General features: G+C 36.7%; 1 protein-coding gene across 1 annotated transcript in view; it reads left to right on the top strand.

Annotated features, from left to right (window-relative positions):
• efnb1 (ephrin-B1) overlaps positions 1–9,538 on the top strand; it is a 57,818-nt gene extending 48,280 nt beyond the window's left edge. The window contains exons 4-5 of the mRNA XM_007256412.3: positions 2,060–2,170; positions 4,528–9,538. Coding sequence (XP_007256474.3) covers positions 2,060–2,170; positions 4,528–4,964 — 548 coding nt within the window. The 3' untranslated portion in view covers positions 4,965–9,538. The remainder of the gene's footprint in view (positions 1–2,059; positions 2,171–4,527) is intronic.
• Positions 9,539–22,320: the final 12,782 nt, after the last annotated feature.

The raw sequence follows: 22,320 nt of genomic DNA, 5'->3' as shown, positions 1-22,320 counted from the left end.
CTATATTGGATGGCAGTTTGCTCAGTAACTACAACTATTGTAAGTCATGCCTCTGAGCTACTGCCTAAAGAAAAGCTGTTCATCTGACTCTGTTATAATCAGATGTGCTGCTAATTAATGCTGATAACTGACCTTTCAGAGGGTTGTTGTTGTGACATGGGGTAGGGATGGTCAGCAGGTGGATTGGGATAGTTCCCATGTGGGCTGCTATAGAAGTGGGCTAATATAAGAGTGAAAGATAGAAAACTGTAACCTTAGTGCAATATAGTCAGGCAAAAGTTGCTTCATACAAAAAACAAAGCATGTCAACAACCGGGAATTGTAAACTGTAAAGTAGAAATTGTCTTCATTGAAGCAATCAAAAAAAAAAATCTGTGTATTTTTGTATATATTAGAATAAGTAACCAAATATTTGAAAAGAAACAAGATTAGCGCTAATTTGGCTCCCAGCTCAAATCAGCTATGACACCATAAGTGACCCAGCAGCCTTCACCCAGCAGTTTGTAGAGTGTAGTTGTATACAGATCAGTCATAACATTAAAACCACCTGCTTGATATTGTATATGTCCCCTTGGTGCTACCAAAACACTTAAAACATATGCTGTTCTTTAGTATCTGACTCCAGAGCTTCAAGAATGTAAGCAGCATATCCTTCAAGTTCTGTAAGTTGTGATGTGGGAAGTCAGTGATCACATCAGTGATTCTTGGGCACCCATAACCCTGACACTGGTTCATCGGTTGTCCTTTCTTGGAGCACTTTTGGCAGATACTGACCACTGCATACCAGGAAAAACACGCAAGATCTGGCTGATGTTTTGGAAATGTTCTGAATAAGTCATCCAGCCATCACAGCTCTAGCTCTGGCTCTAGCAAATTCCATCACATCCCAGCACATGTCCATCTCCACATCTCCAACACATCCACCTCAAGAACTGACAGATACATCTACCCATTGAGTGTCAATGTAACCGGATAATCAGTGATTTTATTGATTTTATTGTTATAACTGATTATGATGCTTATACACTCTTTATAATGCACAATGCTATTATACGCTCTGCACGTGTGTTATACGCTCAGCATCATGTGTTGTTTTAGTGAGGTGTGTTTATTTTACACGCAGTGCGAGATGTACGGCTCTTCAGGGATTAATGCAGCGTCTCCGTCACTCATTCATCCAGACATTCTTATTGGCTAATGATTCAGCCCATTTGCCTTTAAGAGCGCTTACGGCCCCCCAGAGAGCCGTAACAGGTTATTAATGTTCTTTTGGGAAAGCTATGTATCTCCTCCTCCATACACACATGCACACATCTTACACACACACACAGTTAACACACCGTGCTGCTGACAAGTAAGAGAGCTTTTTTTACGACAAAGTGACTTGAAAAACAAGCAGGGTGGAGAGATCATCCACCCACCGCACAGGAAATGGGTTTAGAATTGTATTATTTATTATGAAACGACATTTCTGTGGCTGAACAGAAAAAATACACAGTCACACACCAAATAAACCATTACAACAAACCAGTTTTCCCTGGTAAAACCACACACCGACTAACTAAAACAAGACATGCCGGTCAGTGCTTCACGAGCATTTTTATACATAAAAAAATATCCAAGATTATTTATTTATACCTTTTATTAACAAAAGTTATTTATGAATTCATATATTATAAAATAATGTATGAATAAAAATACAATAAAATATAAAAATACAATATATATATATTTTTTTTTAAAATGGCATATAAACAAAATGTATAAAATTATTTGTTCATTTATTTCATATTTTAGATACAGGTGTACACCATCATTATACATCTATACATTCTTAATGTATATGTCTATTTAAACATGCATTAATACACACCAATACATCAGTAAATACAATTATTATTATTCAGTAATATTATGGGTTTTAGATACTTTTTTATTTTTAATTTTTTTATTATTTATTATTTAATAACAGTTCTGTCCTTTTTTCCTCATTTTTGAAACTTTATGTATTAGAGGAAAGTGTTTATGACTAAGTATATTATTTCTGTGTGTATTTCAGACCCAAACTCTGCAGATCCAGCGCTGACGGAAGCTCCGGATAGAGATGAGGACAATGAAATTAAAAACCCGACGACCAGCCCGGCCAGGAAGAGAGACGGACCTAGCAAAGGTCAGATACTCCCTCAGTACACTACTGAAAAAGAAAGAAAGAAAGAAAGAAAGAAAGAGAGAGAGAGAGAGACCCTGCAGGACAGATTTAGTCTCAGTTAAACCCAGACAAACCAGAATCAGATGTGCAGGATAGAAGACACACACACTCTCTCTGTGTTTCTCTCTCTCTGTCTCTCTCTCTTTCTCTGTGTCTTTCTCTCTCTCTCTCTGTCTCTCTCTCACTTCCTTCTAGAATAATTACTGAACTGTTTCGGGTGGTGAAACTATTTTGCTCATAACTTCAGTGGCGTCCAATCAGATTCACCCTCACTGCCCTTCATGCTCCATTATGACCCCATTACAATAACCCTGTGTGTGTGTGTGTGAGTTAATGTAGCATGATTCCATCAAGTCCTTGCAGCTATTAACCTACAGGACGTCCAAACTTCATCAAGAAAAGAGAGAGCAAGAGAGAGAGAGAGAGAGAGAGAGAGAGAGAGAGTTTCTGAGAGTTTTTTTTTAATGGTTATTATGGTGAATGTTGTTACCGTGTTTATTAGCAACGGTGATATGCGGTGATATTTGCTGTATATATTAATAGATGTAATTGGTGATTGGCAGGACTGCACACAGAGCAGCTAATAAAGCTCATTAAACTGATACTGAGAGGGAGAGGGAGAGAGAACAGAAGTAATCAAGGGTGTAACTGATAATGGCTATGGTTTGAGGTGGCGGAGTGTTAACTGTGGTGGTCCGCCCTTGCTGAACTGGTCCTCCCTGAGTGTTATACACTACATATGTAGTGATAACTCTTTCTGTAATGCAGTAATAGCTGCTGACATGTTAAGTCAAAGGTCAATCCAGGTAAGTTTTTTTAATGCTAAACTTAGAAAACATTATTTGCCCAGATTTTCATCAGTATTTTAAACTAAATTAATTTAGATTTTGTATTTATTAAGATCAGATTGGTGACAATCTAACTTTAGTTTTAGCTAAAAGTGTCAGCATGTCTGTCATCAGACTTGGGAACAAGTAACAAGCAAGTCTAGACACTCCAAAGTCCTTAATCAAGTCTTGATGCGCAAAATAAAATAAAAAAATAATAAATAATAAATAAATAAATAAATTCAATAATAACCACTCAAATTTAAAGTGGAATATGTAGAAGGGAGAAGGGTGAGAGCTTTATTCAGATTAGCTACTGTTTATTATTATTAGGTTGCCAAGTTAGCTGGTTAGCCAATTGCTATATGTAAAATGTATGTAAAAGAGACAAAATGCATTGTTCAGTTCTTCAGCACAACTCAGTGCACCATGCAGTATTTTTCATTATTACAAAACCAAAACTATGCCACGAAATTAATCAAATATGATGTGTGACTAATTTTTTTTAGAATTTTTATTTAGAATGGCTGTCTCATACAGCTCTGTACACATGTATAGTGATCCTTCCCAGTGCACTCTATACAAAATTCTCCATTTGTGTGATTTAATACATGTATTTAAGACTTAAATTATGTTAAGAATAGGGTTCTCAAGTATTTTCAAGTCAGTAAAGGTAAAGTCAAAATCAAGTCACAAGACGTTTTTTTTTTTATTGAGTCAAGCTGCAAGTCATCAAAAAAGTGACTGAAGTCAGACTCATGTGAGTCCAAGTCATGTGACGCGAGTCCACACGTCTGAAAAGCACAGTTCAGAGAGCAAACATGTCTTGTTCAATCTGCTGCATCTGAGATCAGAGATCGGTCGTGTTCATTTGACTTTTTTCACCAAAATGCTTCTTTAATGACAGGAACAGTTATATATAATAACAGTGTATAAACTAATAGTGGCCACAAAGTGCCTGACCTGCACTGATGTGGTTTTATATGGAGGCTGTGAAGCTCCAGAGCAAATTCATTGCATGTGGGGCCTTTTGGGTTAGAAATAGTCTGGGTTAAAGTCAGCTAAACAGGCAGTGATTATTTTATTCAGCGTGATAGAACTGAACATTTCAGCAGGGTCCAGCTCAGTAGGGCCTCAAATAAAAAATCAGCTAAAATTAGCTGCATACATTATTACTGTATAGTCTTTTTCTTTGTATTTTTTTCAAATGAATGTTTAGTTAAATATTCATTCTACAGTTTTATAAAAAAGGGTTCTGTCTATAACTGAGTAAGGGTCACATAAGTTTAAAAATAGTTCTGTTTGTAACTATATAAAGCTGTTGTTAAACAGATTGGATCTATATAGATATAAAAAAAAAGTTTTCCATGCATTTGAAGACCCTTTGAACTGAGCAATGGATCTCGAAGTTGACTTAGTTCTGTATAAAAACATTGTACTTTGATTGCTACAGATCTTTACTGATCTATCTTAATTCTCTTTCTCTCACAGACACGAGGAACGGTTCTGGTTCTGGTTCCGGTTCTGGATCAGGTTCTGGTTCTGGATCAGGTTCTGGTTCTGGATCAGGTTCTGCGGATGGGTTCTTTGGTTCTAAGCCAGCAGTGTTCGCCTCCATCAGCGCCGGCTGCCTCGTCTTCATCCTCATCATCATCATCCTCATCGTCCTGCTGCTTAAGCTCCGCAAGAGGACCCGCAAGCACTCGCAGCCAAGAGGCGGGGCCGCACTGTCACTCAGCACACTGGCCCCGCCCAAAGGCCCCAGCCATGGCGGCGCGGAGCCTAGTGACATCATCATCCCGCTGCGCACAAGCGAGAACAACTACTGCCCGCACTACGAGAAGGTCAGCGGAGATTACGGACATCCGGTTTACATCGTCCAGGAGATGCCCCCACAGAGCCCCGCCAACATCTACTACAAAGTCTGAGAGAGGGATCGAGAGTGAGAGAGATAAAAATAAATAAGTGCATCTTCCACTAACTTCTCCAAATAGAACAATAGAGGAAGTGCTAGAGCTTCTGTCTCTTGTGTTTCTGGACTGTTTGGAGATTTGGGGATAAGGGGATGGAGGAATGGATGGAAAAAGGCGAGTAAAAGACTGCACGGATTACAAAGACAGAGATGAAGATCGCCCTCAAAAAAAGACTATATACTATAATAAAATGGACCTTTTTCCATTTTCTTCCTGTTTGGAGACAAAAGGAAGAAATGATGGAAAGTCGAGTGAAAGACTACAGGTATTGAGGAAGAGAAAATAAGGTGAAAACGTCTTCCGATAAGACGGCAGGAACTACGTTTTGTATCTCTCTTTTAGCGCTTTTATCTCTCGCACTTTGATGCCATGTGCAGGTTCCGAGATGAATCGATGGAAGCAAAAAAGAGGAAATGAGAAGGATGAGTGATGGACTGTGTGGATAGAAATGTTCGTCTTGCACTTCTGGCTGTGTGTGTATCTCTCTCAGTCTCTGCAGACTCAGGCCGGGGACTTTTATTATGGAAAATTCCTCCAATCACGGACAGACTCTGGCTTTTTTAAAATTTGTTTCAGTGTTTTTTGTTTGGGTTTTAAATCACTTTCACCACTTCTTTTCACTCGTTCACTCATTCACAGCGACTTTTCTTTGCGCTGAACCTCTGGTTAGTGTTTCAAATCCTCACACACTCACACTCAGACACACTACGACACACAATTCCGTCAGTGTGAAAGTTAATGAAAGTATAACACGTCGTTATTTGAGTGATGATTGAACCCTGAGAAAGGCAAATATACGCACCACTCATGTTACCGTGTGCGCGTGTGCGTGCGCGTGTGTGTGAGAGGATCTAAAGGCAGGATAGCTGAGGAACCTGTCACCCAGACACACACTCTGAAACTGGGTGTTTTCTATTTTATTAAGAAATAATAATAAATCGGATCAAATTTGTCATGAAAATAAAGCAGATGGAAGTGATTCAGATCCCATCAGTGGGATAAAAGCACAGAGGGAGAAAAGGAGGAGAGAAAAAGACATATGCTCTATCCATCACCGTAAAAAACGGAGGAGTGTCAGGAGAGAAGAGGATGGAAAGATTTTAAACACACACACAGTAAAACGCTCGCTGTTTCCCGAGAGCTCTGTTTGGCTGTGAGAAAAAAGCGAGGAAAGCAAATTCAGTATTATTAGAACACTTTAACCAGAGTGATGAGCATTTAACACACACACACATTTTCACTCACACACACACACCTACTCTCACACACTTACATACCTGAGGCTCAGGAGAGTATTTTTCTCTTTCAGGAAAAACATAAATAAATGAGTAAAGTCTCACCGCTCACTTTCTTCTTTCTCTACAGACTCCACTAACTCTCTCTCTCTAGTTTTTTTCTTGTCTTTCACTCCTGTCGTTTTCATTTTTTCTCATTTATTTTTTACTTGCTGGGTATATCTCCCTATCTCTCTTTCGTATATCTCCCTTATGATTCTTCTTTGTCTTTCATCTTCTTTGTCTTGTCTCTCTCTCTCCCTCTACTCATGGTTTTCTATTTATTTTTTTTATCTTTTTATGCCCCTCTGTCTTACTCTGCATTCTTGCCTTCTTCTTATTTTTTCTCCATCTCTGACTTATTTCTTTCTTCCTTTACTTTCTCATTACCCCTTTTTGCTTCTCCTTTTCTCTTTTTCTTCTTTTTTATTATTCTCTTTACTCTCTTTTCTTTTTCCCTTTATTTCTCTCCTTCTGCTTTTCTTCTTTCTCTCTCCTCCCTCAGCTCCGATCTGTTTGTGTATTTAAGTTATTAAAGGCCTTCCGCTGAAAGATGAGTTAGTGGAAGATTTCAACACACACACATACACACACACACACAACTTCAGCAGTGTTGCCGTTCTGCTGGATAAATTTCATCATTTTAACTTTTATTTTATTTAAATGTGCTTCATTTACAACTACTTTCATTCACTCATATTTTATTTTTCTGTCAGTTCATTAAAGTGAATATTAAATATTCAGTATAAATCATCTGTCAGACACTTTCATGGACGATATTTTGTAAAATGTTTCATGTAGTTAAACCTTAACAACATTAAAGCCACTGGTCATCTCTGTTTAGCGAAAAAAAGTAAAAAAAAAAAAACAACTCTGTGCCACTGTGTTTGTACATATTTCATATTTCACTAGTTTATTCCACTAACACACTATTTCATATACATTTTTAAAAACATGGTTATTAACAATTTAAAAACAGACACGTCCGGTAAGTTCAGTAGCGATGTATTTTCAGAAAATTTGGTTTTAAAAACAAACTTTTTTTTTTTTTCTGTTGGTATGAGAAATAAACAACAACACAAAACTAAAAACATCATTTTCTACAGTAATACACAATAATAACGAAGCTGGTAAACAAACACACACTCATAAACTTGGTGCAAAACCAAGAAAAATGTTTGCGTTTCTCATTCAGTCTGATTTGTTTGTTTGTTTATTTCCTCATTTCATGTTCTGAAGTCTTGCTGTTTGTTACAGTCTGAGAAATAATGTAAATAATGTATTCTGTTAAGAAGAAAAATTAAAGTTACATTTTATTAGAGCTCTGTTTATGAGAAATATGAAATAATTAGGATTTTTTAAAAGCTTTTGTAAATAGAGGACTTTTCTGGGGAAGAATTTTTGTATCTGTAACTCAGTTTCTCCCGTTCTCTCTCTCTCTCTCTTTGTTTATGTTGTCAAAGTGCCAGCAAAGAAATCACCCTCACTCTCACACACTCACACTGTTACTGTATTTACATTCTAGTTCTTTGTTTGCGTCCAAATGCATTTGTAGAGTTTTTCCTTTTTAGGTGCAAAAGACAACAAAACACAAACCGCACATCTGTCAAAAGTTTGGGGACACTTAGCTTTTCTAAATGTTTGCAAGTGAGTTATCTCTGGACCAAAAGAGTTTTAAATGTGATTTAATTAGAAAAATGAAAAACAAAACTGATTAAATCATTGTTTGCTTTTCATAACGATACAGAGCTGGTTAACAAAGATTAGTGTAAGTTCAAAATTAATTCAGGAAGCTACATATTATGTACTTTCAAATATAAAATTCTGAAGTAAGAAAAAGGAAAGAAAAAATAAGAAAAACACTGATCAGAGAAGCTTTAAAAGACATTAAAAAAGGCATGATTAAATTAAACCATTGTCTTAATTAATTAAAAATGAAACTCATTGCCTACAAATGTAAAAAAAAAAAAGAATCTGAAAAAAAAATTTAAATAAAAAAATGTGTTAAATTATTTTAAAAAGCAGTGTGTTTTCAAACTTTTGATGCACATTGTATGTTCTGGGAACACACACACACTGGCAGTACATCTAAAGCCAGCAGCCCAAAAGCTGCTGAATCTAATTACACTCATAAAGCTCTAACTGCTTAATGAGCTTAACTACTAAACCCAACACACAGGTATGCTGAGACTGCTTCTTTCTCTCTCTCTCTCTCTCTCTCTCTCTCTCTCTTTCTCACACACACACACATCTTCAGGCTGTGTGGCGGGTTCTTGCTTGCAGTCAAACCTCAGAATTACCACAGTGTTTTCTAAAAAAAAGAATCAGAATAAAAGCTCAGTACAGAGATCAAGGTCCACTAGAACCACTCTCAGTGCTCCACACTGCTTCAGAGCTGCTGTTCTGCTGTTGAACACAGCTCCTTACAGCGTCTTATTATTTATAAGCATTTTTATTAATATAAGAGACTAGTTGTTACGGCGATAGTCCGAATATAATTAAGTATTTTGACAGTGACTATGACCCAACATTTAATTACGGTTTACAATATTATCACCATAAAAGAATAACAAAAAGACAAAAGTGAACAATATATATATATATATATATATATGGTCACATTACTTTAGTAAAATTAAGTAAAATTAAAAGTCATCCTTTGGTACATTCTTATACGTTAGAGGGCTCCCGAGTGGCCCATCTGTCTAAGCGCAGACTCAGTCACTGAAAGGTCACTAGCTATCCGCTCAACAACAACAGAAACTTACAGAACCTGTCTGTTCAACTTCACCACAGCAGCTAGCAGTGTGTGAGTGGAGTCTGAAGAGGGTAAATAAAGTCACATTACTCTGAAAAAACACTTTTATGCAACAGTAAAACTAACACACACACACACATCACTCTCTTGCTCTTGCTGCTGGTCTACTTATTTTTACACACTAAACTTGTTTAGCATTGTTATGATTATTATTATTATTATTATTATTATTATTATTATTATTCTGTTTCTGATTTTCAGTATTATTGTTTATGATTTATTGATCTGTTCATGTTTTACTTAAGCGATGATGATGATGATAGCGATGATGATGATGATGGTGACAATGATGGTTATGATGGACAGAACTCAACTCTGCATTCGTTCCTCTGTTCCTCCACTTTTCCTCTCGCCATGATGCCATGATCCCTCCATCTCCGCCCCTCTTTGGAATCCACCCCTCAATGCAAACTGACCAATAAAATTTTTCCTATGGAGCACTGCAGCACGCCCTTTACTTAACAGAGAGAGAAGAAAGAGCGACACAGAAAGAAAAGAAAGAGCGACAGAGAGAGAAAAAAGAAAACGTGACAGGGAGAGAAGAAAGAGTAAAAAAGAGAAAAGAAAGAGCCAAAGAGAGAGAGAAAAGCAAGAGAGAGAGAGAGAAAAGAAAGAGTGCTAGAGAGAGAGAGAAAGAGGGTGAAGAAAGAGCAACAGAGAGCGAAAAGAAAGAGCGCTAGAGAAAGAGAGAGAGAAAAGACAGAGTGACAGAGAGAGAGAGAGAGAGAGAGAGAAGAAAGAGCAAGAGAAAAGAAAGAGAGAGAGAGAGTAACTGACTGTAGAAGAATGACTTATAAAAGGACTGCAATAGAGAAGAGAACATTGAAACAAAAGAAGAAAAGAAACAAATTGTAGAAACAAGAAAGAGAAAACCTTGGTAAAGAGAGCAAGAATGACTGAATGATTAAACAAAAATAAAAAATAAGGGAAATGTGAGGATCATGTAAAGATAAAAAAAGGAAAAGTAAGTGAAAGAAAATAGAAAAAGATGGACAGGGTAAAAGTGACAGGAGAGAAAAAGTGCTGAAATAAATAGATAGAGAGGAGAGAAAGAAAAGCAAGAAAACAAAAAAGGTAAAGAGTGAGAAGTGTGATGAATCATTAAAGGAAAGATAGTTGCGTAAATGAAAGAGAAAGATGAACAGACTGAATGATTGTCAGTGTGTGTGTGAGAGAGAGAGAGAGAGAGATAGAGAGAGAGAGAGAATGTGTTTGACTGTGAGCTGTCAGTGTCTCTCGCTCGGTGTTTATATTGTAAGTACACATCTTGCTGTCTCAGCGACTGACTCTCTGCTCCACCACTAATATTTCATAACGCCTGCAGGCTCCTATCACTCACACACTCTCTCTCTCTCTCTCTCTCTCTCTCTCTCACACACACACACACACACACACACACTCTCTCTCTCACACACACACGTTTATTTTTGTAAAATAAATAAGGAGTCCAGAAAATAAATCTAGTAACACATTACAATAAATGTAAATTAATTGACAGTGCTTCTGACAGAATATTTTAACTAAGTATTAATTAACATTTCTTAAAACACTAATTGTTGTCATGTTTATATTTATTATTATTGAAAAAATTCTTAAGTATTAAAATGTAATAATGTTTAATAGTGCTTTAACTGACGATTAATAATTAGTTATATAATAATCAATTATTAAGCACTTAACCATGTTTATTACTGTCGTAAATATAGTTTTTAGCTGTTTACCTTAATTGTTACACTTACTATACGGTATCCTGAGTTGCAGTGCAGGAGGACACAGCTAGTATGCAAATACATGGTTCCAGGAGCCAATGGGAAAGATGTGCGTTTTACCCATTAAGGTTTTACTGCACAAAGGTTTTACACACAAGCAACATTAAATGACAGCTGAGCAACTACTGGAAATAAATACTGTACTAACTTGTCGGATATTGTAAGACTAGTTGGTTTACGTTACTAATTGTACAACAGTTAGTTCCGACCTCAAAATCTGACACTTTCTCACACTAAATCTATATCACTCCGCGTACGCGTTGTTGCTGACTAACAGTAAAATACACACAAGACATTTTTGTATCATCGACTCCTCCAGCAGCAGCAGCAGCATTAGCTTAGCACAGGCTAGCTCCCAGCCAAGGCACACTCACCCAAAGCCTGCAGTGCTGGCTCGTATTTTGTAAAAAAAAAAAAAAAAGTGAAAGAAATTTCATCAGTCACCTCAGCTGCAGCCTGACAGCCAGAAAGGTAACCAGCCAGGCTAAGCTAGGCTAAGCTAAAGCGGAGCTAAATCAAGCTACGCTAACCTAACCACAGTCCAGCCGGCTAGCTAACCAACACCACCCAGCAAACAAGCAGAAATACTCGCAAATGTGCGCAGCTTTCACATGAAGACGACTCCACAGAGCAGGAGAGGAGAGTTTTAGCGTTATTTCACTGTCCAAATGTTTACTAACCCCCTTAATCCCTTAATAATTTTAGTTCCAAGCTAATATATAAACCATAAGCCGTTTTGTAGCTACAGATCTGTTACAGTTTACTTGTTGTGGAACTACATTTTTTGGCGGAAGGTACAGTCCGTATTAAAGCATATTTATCATGCATTTTTTGAGGCTCTTTTATTTTATTGATTCATTTTGTAAAAAAAAAAAAAAAGTATAAAAGCATTAGAACACTCGATGTCGTGTGTTATCGTAAATAACAACATAATGTGTTCTATTGCTTAAATAATGATTAGTATGATCAAACTAGCCAGTTCTCACTTTTAAAAAACACTTAAAACTTCAAAATCATGTAGTAATAGTTTTCTTAGCTAGACATCTAATCTATCTACCTACCTGTACCTGCACTGTCTGTCTCTGTATCTCTTTTTGTTTTTATTCATATGTCCTTCTCTTGCTATATATCTATATGTCTGTCTGTCTGTTTGTCTGTCTCTTTGTTTCTCCTCATCTGTCCTTCTCTTATCACCATTTCTCTCTCTCTTTTCTTGATCCCTCTCTTTTGTTCTGTTATCCCTCTCAGTTGTCAGACAGACTGTCATTATCTTAGCCAGACTTTACACTGCTGTTCTTCAGGCTTTTTTTCAATTAATAATTTATTTTATGTGCTTTTATTTCATTATTTATACAGTGAAACTCAACAGCGAGTCCCAGTTACTCACGGTGAGGCACTGTGCGTATAATGCTCAATTACATATCATACAACAATATAAAGCTAAAGAAAATATTCAAATAAAATAATAGCTGTAAGATATGTTGCATTATAAAGGCGTGCACTGTATCAGATAATATACAAACCCCGTAAAAAAGCATGTAAATATAGGACTGTATAGTCAGTTTTCTTTTTTAAACTTAGCCTTGTAAGGGGTGATTTGGGTGACGAATAGAGCACTACAAAAAGTGTTCAATGACCTTGAATAAAATGAAATAACATTATCATACATTAAAGTTAAGAGAATAGTAAAAAAGTCTCAATTCTGCTGATATAAAGTTTTCTTACAACAGAAACACATATTTCTGCTCCTATATAAAAAAAATCAGATTGAAAAACAACTCAGTTTGGTCATCTTCACACCTTAAGCACTACAGTCTATAGTGACTGTAGAATATTGTAGAAGATTATAACTACTTTGTATCAACCCTAATGAAAAAAGGAGATTAAAGTATACTAAGCATTATTTTGCTTTAGTGCACTAAAGTGTGATTGTAGCCACATTAATAATCAGTGAATTTAAAGAGTGAGTTTTGTATTTATTACACTTTAATTGTATGAAAATAGTACAAAAGTCTTACTTACTTAAGTGTATTTAACTTTACTAAAATGACTAAAAAATAACATTTATACATACTACTTCATGTATGTAAGCCCATATTTTAAATATGCTTACAGTAAAATTTTAATACATTTAATGAGTATTACAACTGTATCACTATTATACACCAGGTATATTAGAAATGTACGTAAGATGAAGAATTTATGTTAAATATAATTACATTAGAGTACAAATATGCTTCTTGTTCCTGTTTTTTTTAAGTAGCACACTCCTAGTATACTTCATGGGTATAAATATATATGTTTTAGAAAGACTGTACTACAATTTTTAGCATCTTACAAACTTACTTTAAATTTTATAAATGTAGTAATTTAATTTACTTTCTAAACAGTTACATGATACATTGTATTTTAAGTGAACTACTGTAACAGTCATTTTTGACACACTTTGCTAAAAATGTACAAAGGTATATTTGGAAATAAGTATTTTAGAATTATATTGAATTACAACTAAAAGTCTACTTCACAGTAGTCTATTTTTAAAAATACTCTATGTTGTACTTTTTAAAACGTTTGATCAAAGTTTACTTTCAAACATTTGATGAAAGCATAATATGAATGTACTTTTTTTACATAAATCTGTTAGTATATTTACAGCATACTTAGACATTTCTCAATATGTTTCAAGTACAATTAAGTATATATATTTTTTCACCAGGGAAGCGCTTATAACATAGTCAATGAATCCACTGAGCCTGACAGGAATCTTGAAGGGCAGTTGCTCTAACCTGAAGAAAGGGCACCCCCCCCCTTTCTCCTGTATTCGTATCTTTTCGTATCTTTTTCGGGCATTTCGAATTTTCTGCTTTAACACAAAGTGCATGTGAATAATTCGAATAGTGCTTTATGTCCGTCATTCATCTTGCTTGATAAAATGAAATGTTATCAGCTGCATGTATCTTAGTTTGGTTAGCCTCCCACAAAACAACCTGAGCCATGTAAAATGTTGACTGCAAGCTAGCTGGCTGTCGGGGTTTTTTTGCTACCTAAACTTGGGACAGTAAGTGCTGTCAGATTATTTAGGATCACTAAACATCCTAAACTCGATGACATCGGATTTTAGAGAAGTTGATTGTGATCATGTCTTGTAATACTGTGAATGCTACATTCCAAGCTCACCTTCAGGGCAGTCGCTCTACTCCCACGGCATCTTCAAACTCCTCTTGGGTCTCTGCTGGTCGGCTGAAGCGCCGCCCGGTCGTGGGCTACGCCCACGCCCCTCCCTTTTGCCTATCTCTCGAGGTGTCTGAATCTGAATGATTGACTCTAAAAAACTTTGTTTTACGAAACTTCAATATCAGCCAAGGACGGCAAAAGGGCAGTTGTCCAAGCACATTGGGCCATAGCGTCTGCATGTCACTGCTGCTATCCCATGACTTTTGTCATGTCGGTGTATATGAGGCATAATTTCTCATATAGAGCAGAATTGCTGGGCCGCTGTTGTCTTCTTCTTGTCTTGGAAAGAAAGAGAGACAGAGAGAGAGAGAGAATGAGTGAGAATGAGTGAGAGAGAGAGAGAGAGAGAGAGAGAGAGAGAGAGAGAGAGAGAGAGAGAGAGAGAGAATAACAGTAGGAAGTATTAAAGGTAGGCTTGAGTTCAGGTAGTAAACAAACTGGGTCATAAAGCAGGAGAACAGTCAGTCCCCTGTGTCGGTGCTAATTGTGCTATTTGTCCCATAGGCTTTAATAGTACCTTAAGCTCACAGTGTAACACAGAGACACGGTGAAGAGAAGCTGCTGCTGATGAGCTGTGTTCACTTCACTGTGAAACGCTGAAGATGTGTTCGGCTGTGTGTGAGGGGAATACTCTCTCTCCCTCACACACACACACACACAAACACACACAGAGCCAGGCTGCTGGAAATGTGACCTAAATACCATAACACATGCTCACAGGGGCACGAAAACACACACACACACACACACACACACACACACACACACACACACACACACTCACACACACACACACACACACACACACACACACACCGTACCCTTTACTGGGCTTCTGTTGGAATGGGTATGGGAGAGAGAGAGAGAGAGAGATTCAGCTGAAGTGAACTGAATTGAACTTGCTAATTTGAGTTCATTTAACTTCAGTTAATTTAATGAATTCAACATGAAACTAAACTGAATTAATACACTCATACACTAAACTAAATTAACCCTTTAAACCCTAGCCTATTTTGGTGTGTTTTTACTTCGTTTTTGTCATTTCCTCTTTTAGGTCTTATAACACAGTCATTTTATTAGACAGACACAGGCCATGAGCTTTTTTTTTTTACCCAGAAACCATACGGCTGCTCAAAAATGTAATCACTGAAAATGTGGAAGGTAGCAGCAGTATTGTTATATATTTTTTAATGGAAACGGCCATGTAATGGTCAAAATTTAACCAAACGCCTGTTTTTTTTTACTTATTTTGGAATGTATAGACGTCAAATACAGTCACACCTAAGATATATTATCAAATATTGTTAGACTAGAGTGTTTATGAGTTGAAAGCATAATAATATTGATGATAGTTCATTACATGGTTTATTACTGTGAATAAAACATGAACAGCATCAGGCAGAGTTATTTTTCTTGATAATCTCACCTCTAGGAAACATGTAGGTTACTCAAAACCTGACACTCAGAGCAGCCTATGCCTTTCAGTATTTTGATCAGGGCCAATATGGCCAAAATTCCAACTAATAACAAAACTGATTTACTATACTAGATATTTATTTTCAGCTGCTTATAATAACAATTAAATAAAATATTATAATAAAGAGTTATTCCGCAAAATGATGAGAAAAACACTTTTATTTAGGACACACAAGGAAAACTATATACAAAAATGTAAACTTTTTCATCTAAATAAATAAAAAAATGATTTGTCAAAAAAAAAACTTCTTGTAAAAAAAAAGTAAAATAAAATGTAAAATACAAACTATGTAAAGTAGTGCCATACCTAGCTTTAGTTTGAGCACAGGTAGTTTGACACTTTTTCTGTGGACACTTTTGAGTCATTTTAATTAATAGGATCGTACACTAAACTAAATGGACCTAAACTAAACTGAATTAATACAGTTGTGGTCAAAAGTTTACATACACTTGTAAAAAAACATAATGTTATGGCTGTCTTGAGTTTTCAATAAGTTCTACAACTCTTATTTTTCTGTGATAGAGTGATCGGAACACATACATGTTTGTCACAAAAAACAGTCATAAAATTTGGTTCTTTCATAAATTTATTATGGGTCTGCTGAAAATGTCACCAAATCTGCTGGGTCAAAAATATACATACAGCAACAAAATTTGTCAATTTTGGTGATGTAGCGAGTTGTGTCAATCAAATTAGCTTCATGTCATGGCCTCTTCACTTCTTGTAAGTGATTCTGATTGACTACAGCTGTTGACTTCTCATGAGCCCATTTAAATAGGGCTCATTTGACCCAGTGATTAGACTCAGCTACAAAAGCTACAATGGGAAAGTCAAAGGAACTCAGTGTGGATCTGAAAAAGCGAATTATTGACTTGAACAAGTCAGGGAAGTCACTTGGAGCCATTTCAAAGCAGCTACAGGTCCCAAGAGCAACTGTGCAGACAATTATACGCAAGTATAAAGTGCATGGAACAGTTGTGTCACTGCCACGATCAGGAAGAAAACGCAAGCTATCACATGCTGCCGAGAGGAGATTGGTCAGGATGGTCAAGAGTCAACCAAGAATCACCAAGAAGCAGGTCTGCAAGGATTTGGAAGCTGATGGAACACAGGTGTCAGTCTCCACAGTCAAGCGTGTTTTACATCGCCATGGACTGAGAGGCTGCCGTGCAAGAAAGAAGCCCTTGCTCCAGAAAAGGCACCTTAAGACTCGGCTGAAGTTTGCTGCTGATCACATGGACAAAGATAAAACCTTCTGGAGGAAAGTTCTCTGGTCAGACGAAACAAAAATTGAGCTGTTTGGCCACAACACCCAGCAATATGTTTGGAGGAGAAAAGGTGAGGCCTTTAATCCCAGGAACACCATGCCTACTGTCAAGCATGGTGGTGGTAGTATTATGCTCTGGGGATGTTTTGCTGCCAGTGGAACTGGTTCTTTGCAGAAAGTAAATGGGATAATGAAGAAGGAGGATTACCTCCAAATTCTGCAGGAAAACTTAAAACCATCAGCCCGAAGGTTGGGTCTTGGGCGCAGTTGGGTGTTCCAACAAGACAATGACCCAAAACACACATCAAAAGTGGTAAAGGAATGGCTAAACCAGGCTAGAATTAAGGTTTTAGAATGGCCTTCCCAAAGTCCTGACTTAAACCCCATTGAGAACATGTGGACAGTGCTAAAGAAACGGGTTCATGCAAGAAAACCATCACATTTAGCTGAACTGCACCAATTCTGTCAAGAAGAGTGGTCAAACATTCGACCTGAAGCTTGCCAGGAGCTTGTGGATGGCTACCAAAAGCGCCTAGTTGCCGTGAAAATGGCCAAGGGACATGTAACCAAATACTAATGTTGCTGTATGTATATTTTTGACCCAGCAGATTTGGTGACATTTTCAGCAGACCCATAATAAATTTATGAAAGAACCAAATTTTATGACTGTTTTTTGTGACAAACATGTATGTGTTCCGATCACTCTATCACAGAAAAATAAGAGTTGTAGAACTTATTGAAAACTCAAGACAGCCATAACATTATGTTTTTTTACAAGTGTATGTAAACTTTTGACCACAACTGTAGATTCATACACTAAACTGAATGGAGCTAAACTGAATTAATAGACTCATGCACTAAACTGAATAGAACTAAACTGAATTAATATACTTGTACACTAAACTGAACGGAGCTAAACTGAATTAATAGACTCATACACTAAACTGAATAGAACTAAACTGAATTAATATACTTGTACACTAAACTGAATAGAACTAAACTGAATTAAGATACTTGTACACTAAACTGAATAGAACTAAACTGAATTAATATACTTGTACACTAAACTGAACGGAGCTAAACTGAATTAATAGACTCATACACTAAACTGAATAGAACTAAACTGAATTAATATACTTGTACACTAAACTGAATAGAACTAAACTGAATTAAGATACTTGTACACTAAACTGAATAGAACTAAACTGAATTAATATACTTGTACACTAAACTGAATAGAACTAAACTGAATTAATATACTTGTACACTAAACTGAATGGAGCTAAACTGAATTAATAAACTCGAACACTAAACTGAATGGCCCTAAACTGAATTAATAGACTCATACACTACACTGGACAAAACTAAACTGAATTAATATACTGAATCAACAAAATCCTAAATCAACAGAACAGAACAGATTCAGCAGCTTTTGACACTACATTGAACTATACTGAACTGAACTGATTCAATAGAATCCAACACAACACTAAACTAAACTGAACTGATTCAATAGAATCCAAAACTGAACTGAACTGATTCAACAGATTCCAACAATACACTGAACTGAACTGAACTGAACTGAACTAATTTAATAGAATCCAACACTAAACTGAACTAAACTGAACTGAGTTGATTCAATTAATTCCAACACTACACTGGACTAAACTGATTCAACAGACTCAAATACTAATTTTAACTGATTTAACAGACCCTAACACTGAACTGCTTCAATGGACTCCAAGACTAAACTGAACTGAACTGATTCAATGGACTCCAAGACTAAACTGAACTGAACTGATTCAATGGACTCCAAAACTGAACTGAACTGATTCAATGGACTCCAACACTGAACTGAACTGAACTGATTCAATAGACTCCAAGACTAAACTGAACTGACTGATTCAATGGACTCCAAGACTAAACTGAACTGAACTGATTCAATGGACTCCAACACTGAACTGAACTGATTCAATGGACTCCAAAACTAAACTGAACTGAACTGATTCAACTGACTCCAACACTGAACTGAACTGATTCAATGGACTCAAACACTAGACTAATCTAAATAGAACTGATTTAACAAACTGTAACACTGAATAGAACTGATTCGGCAGACTCCCAACACTGAACTGAACGGAACAGATTCAACACATTTGAAATGGATTTAAAATAAGGTAAATTTACTCCTGATCCGCACATTTACACTGATTACAGCTCTCAGTAAAACACAGAATCTGTTCTCACAACTACGTTTCTCACCAAATGTGTGTTTGATTTGGACAAGCAGCTGTTTCAGCTAAAGAGGTCAGCCCAGGAGACAGTGTGAGTGTGTGTGTGTGTGTTTAAAGTTCTGATGAAGTGTGTGTATATAAGGTATGATAAGATCACTGATGTGACTGTATAAACGCGCACGCTGTAAAGTACACATTATATCCCACACACACACACACACAATACACATTGTAATCAGTGTGTGTGTGTACCACACAGGGTGAAAATTCAATCCAAAAGAAGTCAAGGCCTAAATTTAGTCTGGACTATGTTTCTGGGTTTGTTTGTAAATACTTTGATGTCATATTCTAAACATACCCACACCATGGACTCATTCTTAAAGCCTGACGAGCGCGTGTGTGTGTGAGTGTGTGTGTGTGAGTGTGTGTGTGAGTGCGTGTAAGATAATTACGTCTGTCACTTCTGTAAAGCCAAGCATGGCGGCTGTCTGCTCGTTTTGTTCCCACATTTAACCCCATGTATAAACACAATTTTCTATTACTATTTTTTCATCCCTCCTAGCGACAAGCAGACAGGACAAGAAACAACATCCCTTACCATGACAACAGCAAAAACATCCCCCCGCCATCAAAACAATACACACTCAACACCACGGGCTGGTGGGTTTACATTATTTACAGTATTAGACGTTTTATATACGCTCACTGTCTTTTTATATACTGTCACTCCTCAACAGAAACTTCACAAAAAGAGAAAAACATCCTTTACTGAAGCTTAAATTCACATTTCACAACTTATTTATTTGAGTTGTTATCAAACGTTATTATTACAGGTTTTCACAAGAACACACACAAACACACACTTATCAGTTCTACAACACAATGTATCATTTTAAAAACAAACATTTTAGGTAAGTACGTACACAAGTACACAATGACGTACACAATTATCTTGGCAACTTTAATACGTTAACTGTTTTTAACCCTTTGATGCGCATCTTATGCACACACCCTCTAATGTGCAACATGGGCCAAAAATGAACAGCATTCATTTCCCACGTATTTTCATGCTGTTTTTTTTTTTTCATGAGTTATTCTTTGTTCTATATTTTGATATAAATTTATTTATGATCAAATATTTTAAGTTTTAGATCATTATTTTCATTTTTACTTTAATACTTTATTTTTTTTAAAGCATTTAATTTAGTTTTTGTTTAGCTATTTTCTGTTAACCTTTGTTATAATTTGTTTGCTAGATTTATTTATTATTATTATTATTATTATTATTATTATTATTATTAATAAAAAAGTTTGAATATTGATCATTTACTGTTATTAACAAAATCTACAAAGGTTTACAAATAGTTTTTTTTGTCTTCACTGAATGTTTAAATGTTATGTTATACTATATAAAACTTAATTCTTTGTTTAAGAAGTTTATTCTTTAAATTAATGCAATATTTTTCAGCTTCTGTAGCTGAAAGAATATAGTTATCGCAAAAATACGCACAAAATGATTAATTGTAAGTTTGTGACAGGTAAAGTACTCATTGTCACTCTTTTATTCAAAAAGTAAGAAAGAAAAATATAAAAACAAGAAAACAGTGAAACCTGCTGAATTAGAAGGAAAACATGGCAACACCACCGTTCCTGACTAGTGTCGCACAATGCGCCTTACAATCAGGTTCGCCTTGTGTATAAAAATAGACCAGAAAATAAATGTTTATTTATAATGCCCATTATAATCTGGTGCGCCATTTTCTCCCCAATTTACATGGCCAATTACCCAACCCACTCATTAGGACTCCCCCTATCACTAGTGATGCCCCAACACAATGGGGAGGGTGAAGACTAACACATGCTTCCTCCGATACATGTGAAGTCAGCCACCACCTCTTTTCGAATAGCATCACTCCGCGCTCGGAGGAAAGCGCAGCGACTCAGTTTCGATACATCAGCTCACAGACGCCCTGTGCTGTGGACATCACCCTAGGAGTGATGTGAGGAGACCCAACCGGATCCAATTTTGCTCCCTCTGAGCACCGGCAGCTTGATGCCAAAGCTGCATGGGGGGGGGGGGGGGGTGGGGTGGGTTCCAACCTGCAACCTCCCACTCATAGTGGCAGCTCTTTAGACCACTGGACCACTCGGCGCCCTATCAAATAACATTTTAAAATTAAATTTCTGCCCTGAGGGAGGGATTCTGGATTCAACACATGGATGCAATTAAACATACAGGGTCAAAACTATAAATCCACTAGAATTATTAATTCAGTAGTGAAACTTCCAAAATGTCTTTTAACTTGCTGAAGGTCAGGACCTCTCAACTTCCTGTTAGTGATCATGATTGACTACAGCTGGCAGCAGGAATGTCACTGGGACAGATCTTGCGCAGTCGTGGCCAGTGTGATCTCCTGAACTGACAGGACATGACTGAAGTGTCCTTGAGCAAAGTACTTGAGCCAACCTCCAACTCCTTCCAGGCACGTGTGCTCACTGCCCCCCTAATGTGTGTATGTTCACTGCACAGGCACGTTGAAGGCGGATCATCCTCTGCTTTTCCTTTTAAACAACTGCAGATCCAAAGACCATCAATTACTGGGAGAAACTGGAGCCACTTCCATGGCGTGGAAGAAGACCCAGACTGTCTCAGTCAGCTAAAGGGGAAATTGGTTTGAATGGTCAGGAACCACCCAAGAACCACAAAGGCACAAGCCTGCCATGAACTGGAAGCTTCTGGAACTTAAGTGTCACTGACTACAGCCAAGCAATTTTTACATTGCCATTAGCTAAGATTCTTATATTCAAGAAAAAAACAGCCACTTCAGTCTCGACTGAAGTCTCTTTCTGACAGAACGAAAAGAAAAATCCTTCTGAAGAAAAGTTTTCTGCTCAGATGAGACAAAGATTGAGTTGTTTGGCTACAATGGCCAGATAACCCCAAGGAAACAGTACCAGCTGTAAATTGGGTGTTGCAACAGAACAATGGGCCTTATTCACCAACTGCTCTTAAGAGAAAAATAGTACTGAAACTCTCTTATACAGTTTTTTTAATGAAGATTCTGACATTTACCAATCTTGACATATTCGGTATTTGGAAAATTTTCAAGTACAATGGGATCTATCATTAAAAGAGCAATATTTTTTTTTTTTTTTTAGGATGATACTGTTTAACAAGCAACGATCATCTCAAGCGTACATGAAGGCTAACATTAAGCTTGGAATGCTCTTCCCAAAG

This window comes from Astyanax mexicanus, chromosome 1 (genome assembly GCF_023375975.1).
Source record: "Astyanax mexicanus isolate ESR-SI-001 chromosome 1, AstMex3_surface, whole genome shotgun sequence".
NCBI classification, from domain to species: domain Eukaryota; kingdom Metazoa; phylum Chordata; class Actinopteri; order Characiformes; family Acestrorhamphidae; genus Astyanax; species Astyanax mexicanus.
Note: the sequence above shows the minus strand (reverse complement) of the source record. Positions and strands in the feature narration are given on the sequence as shown.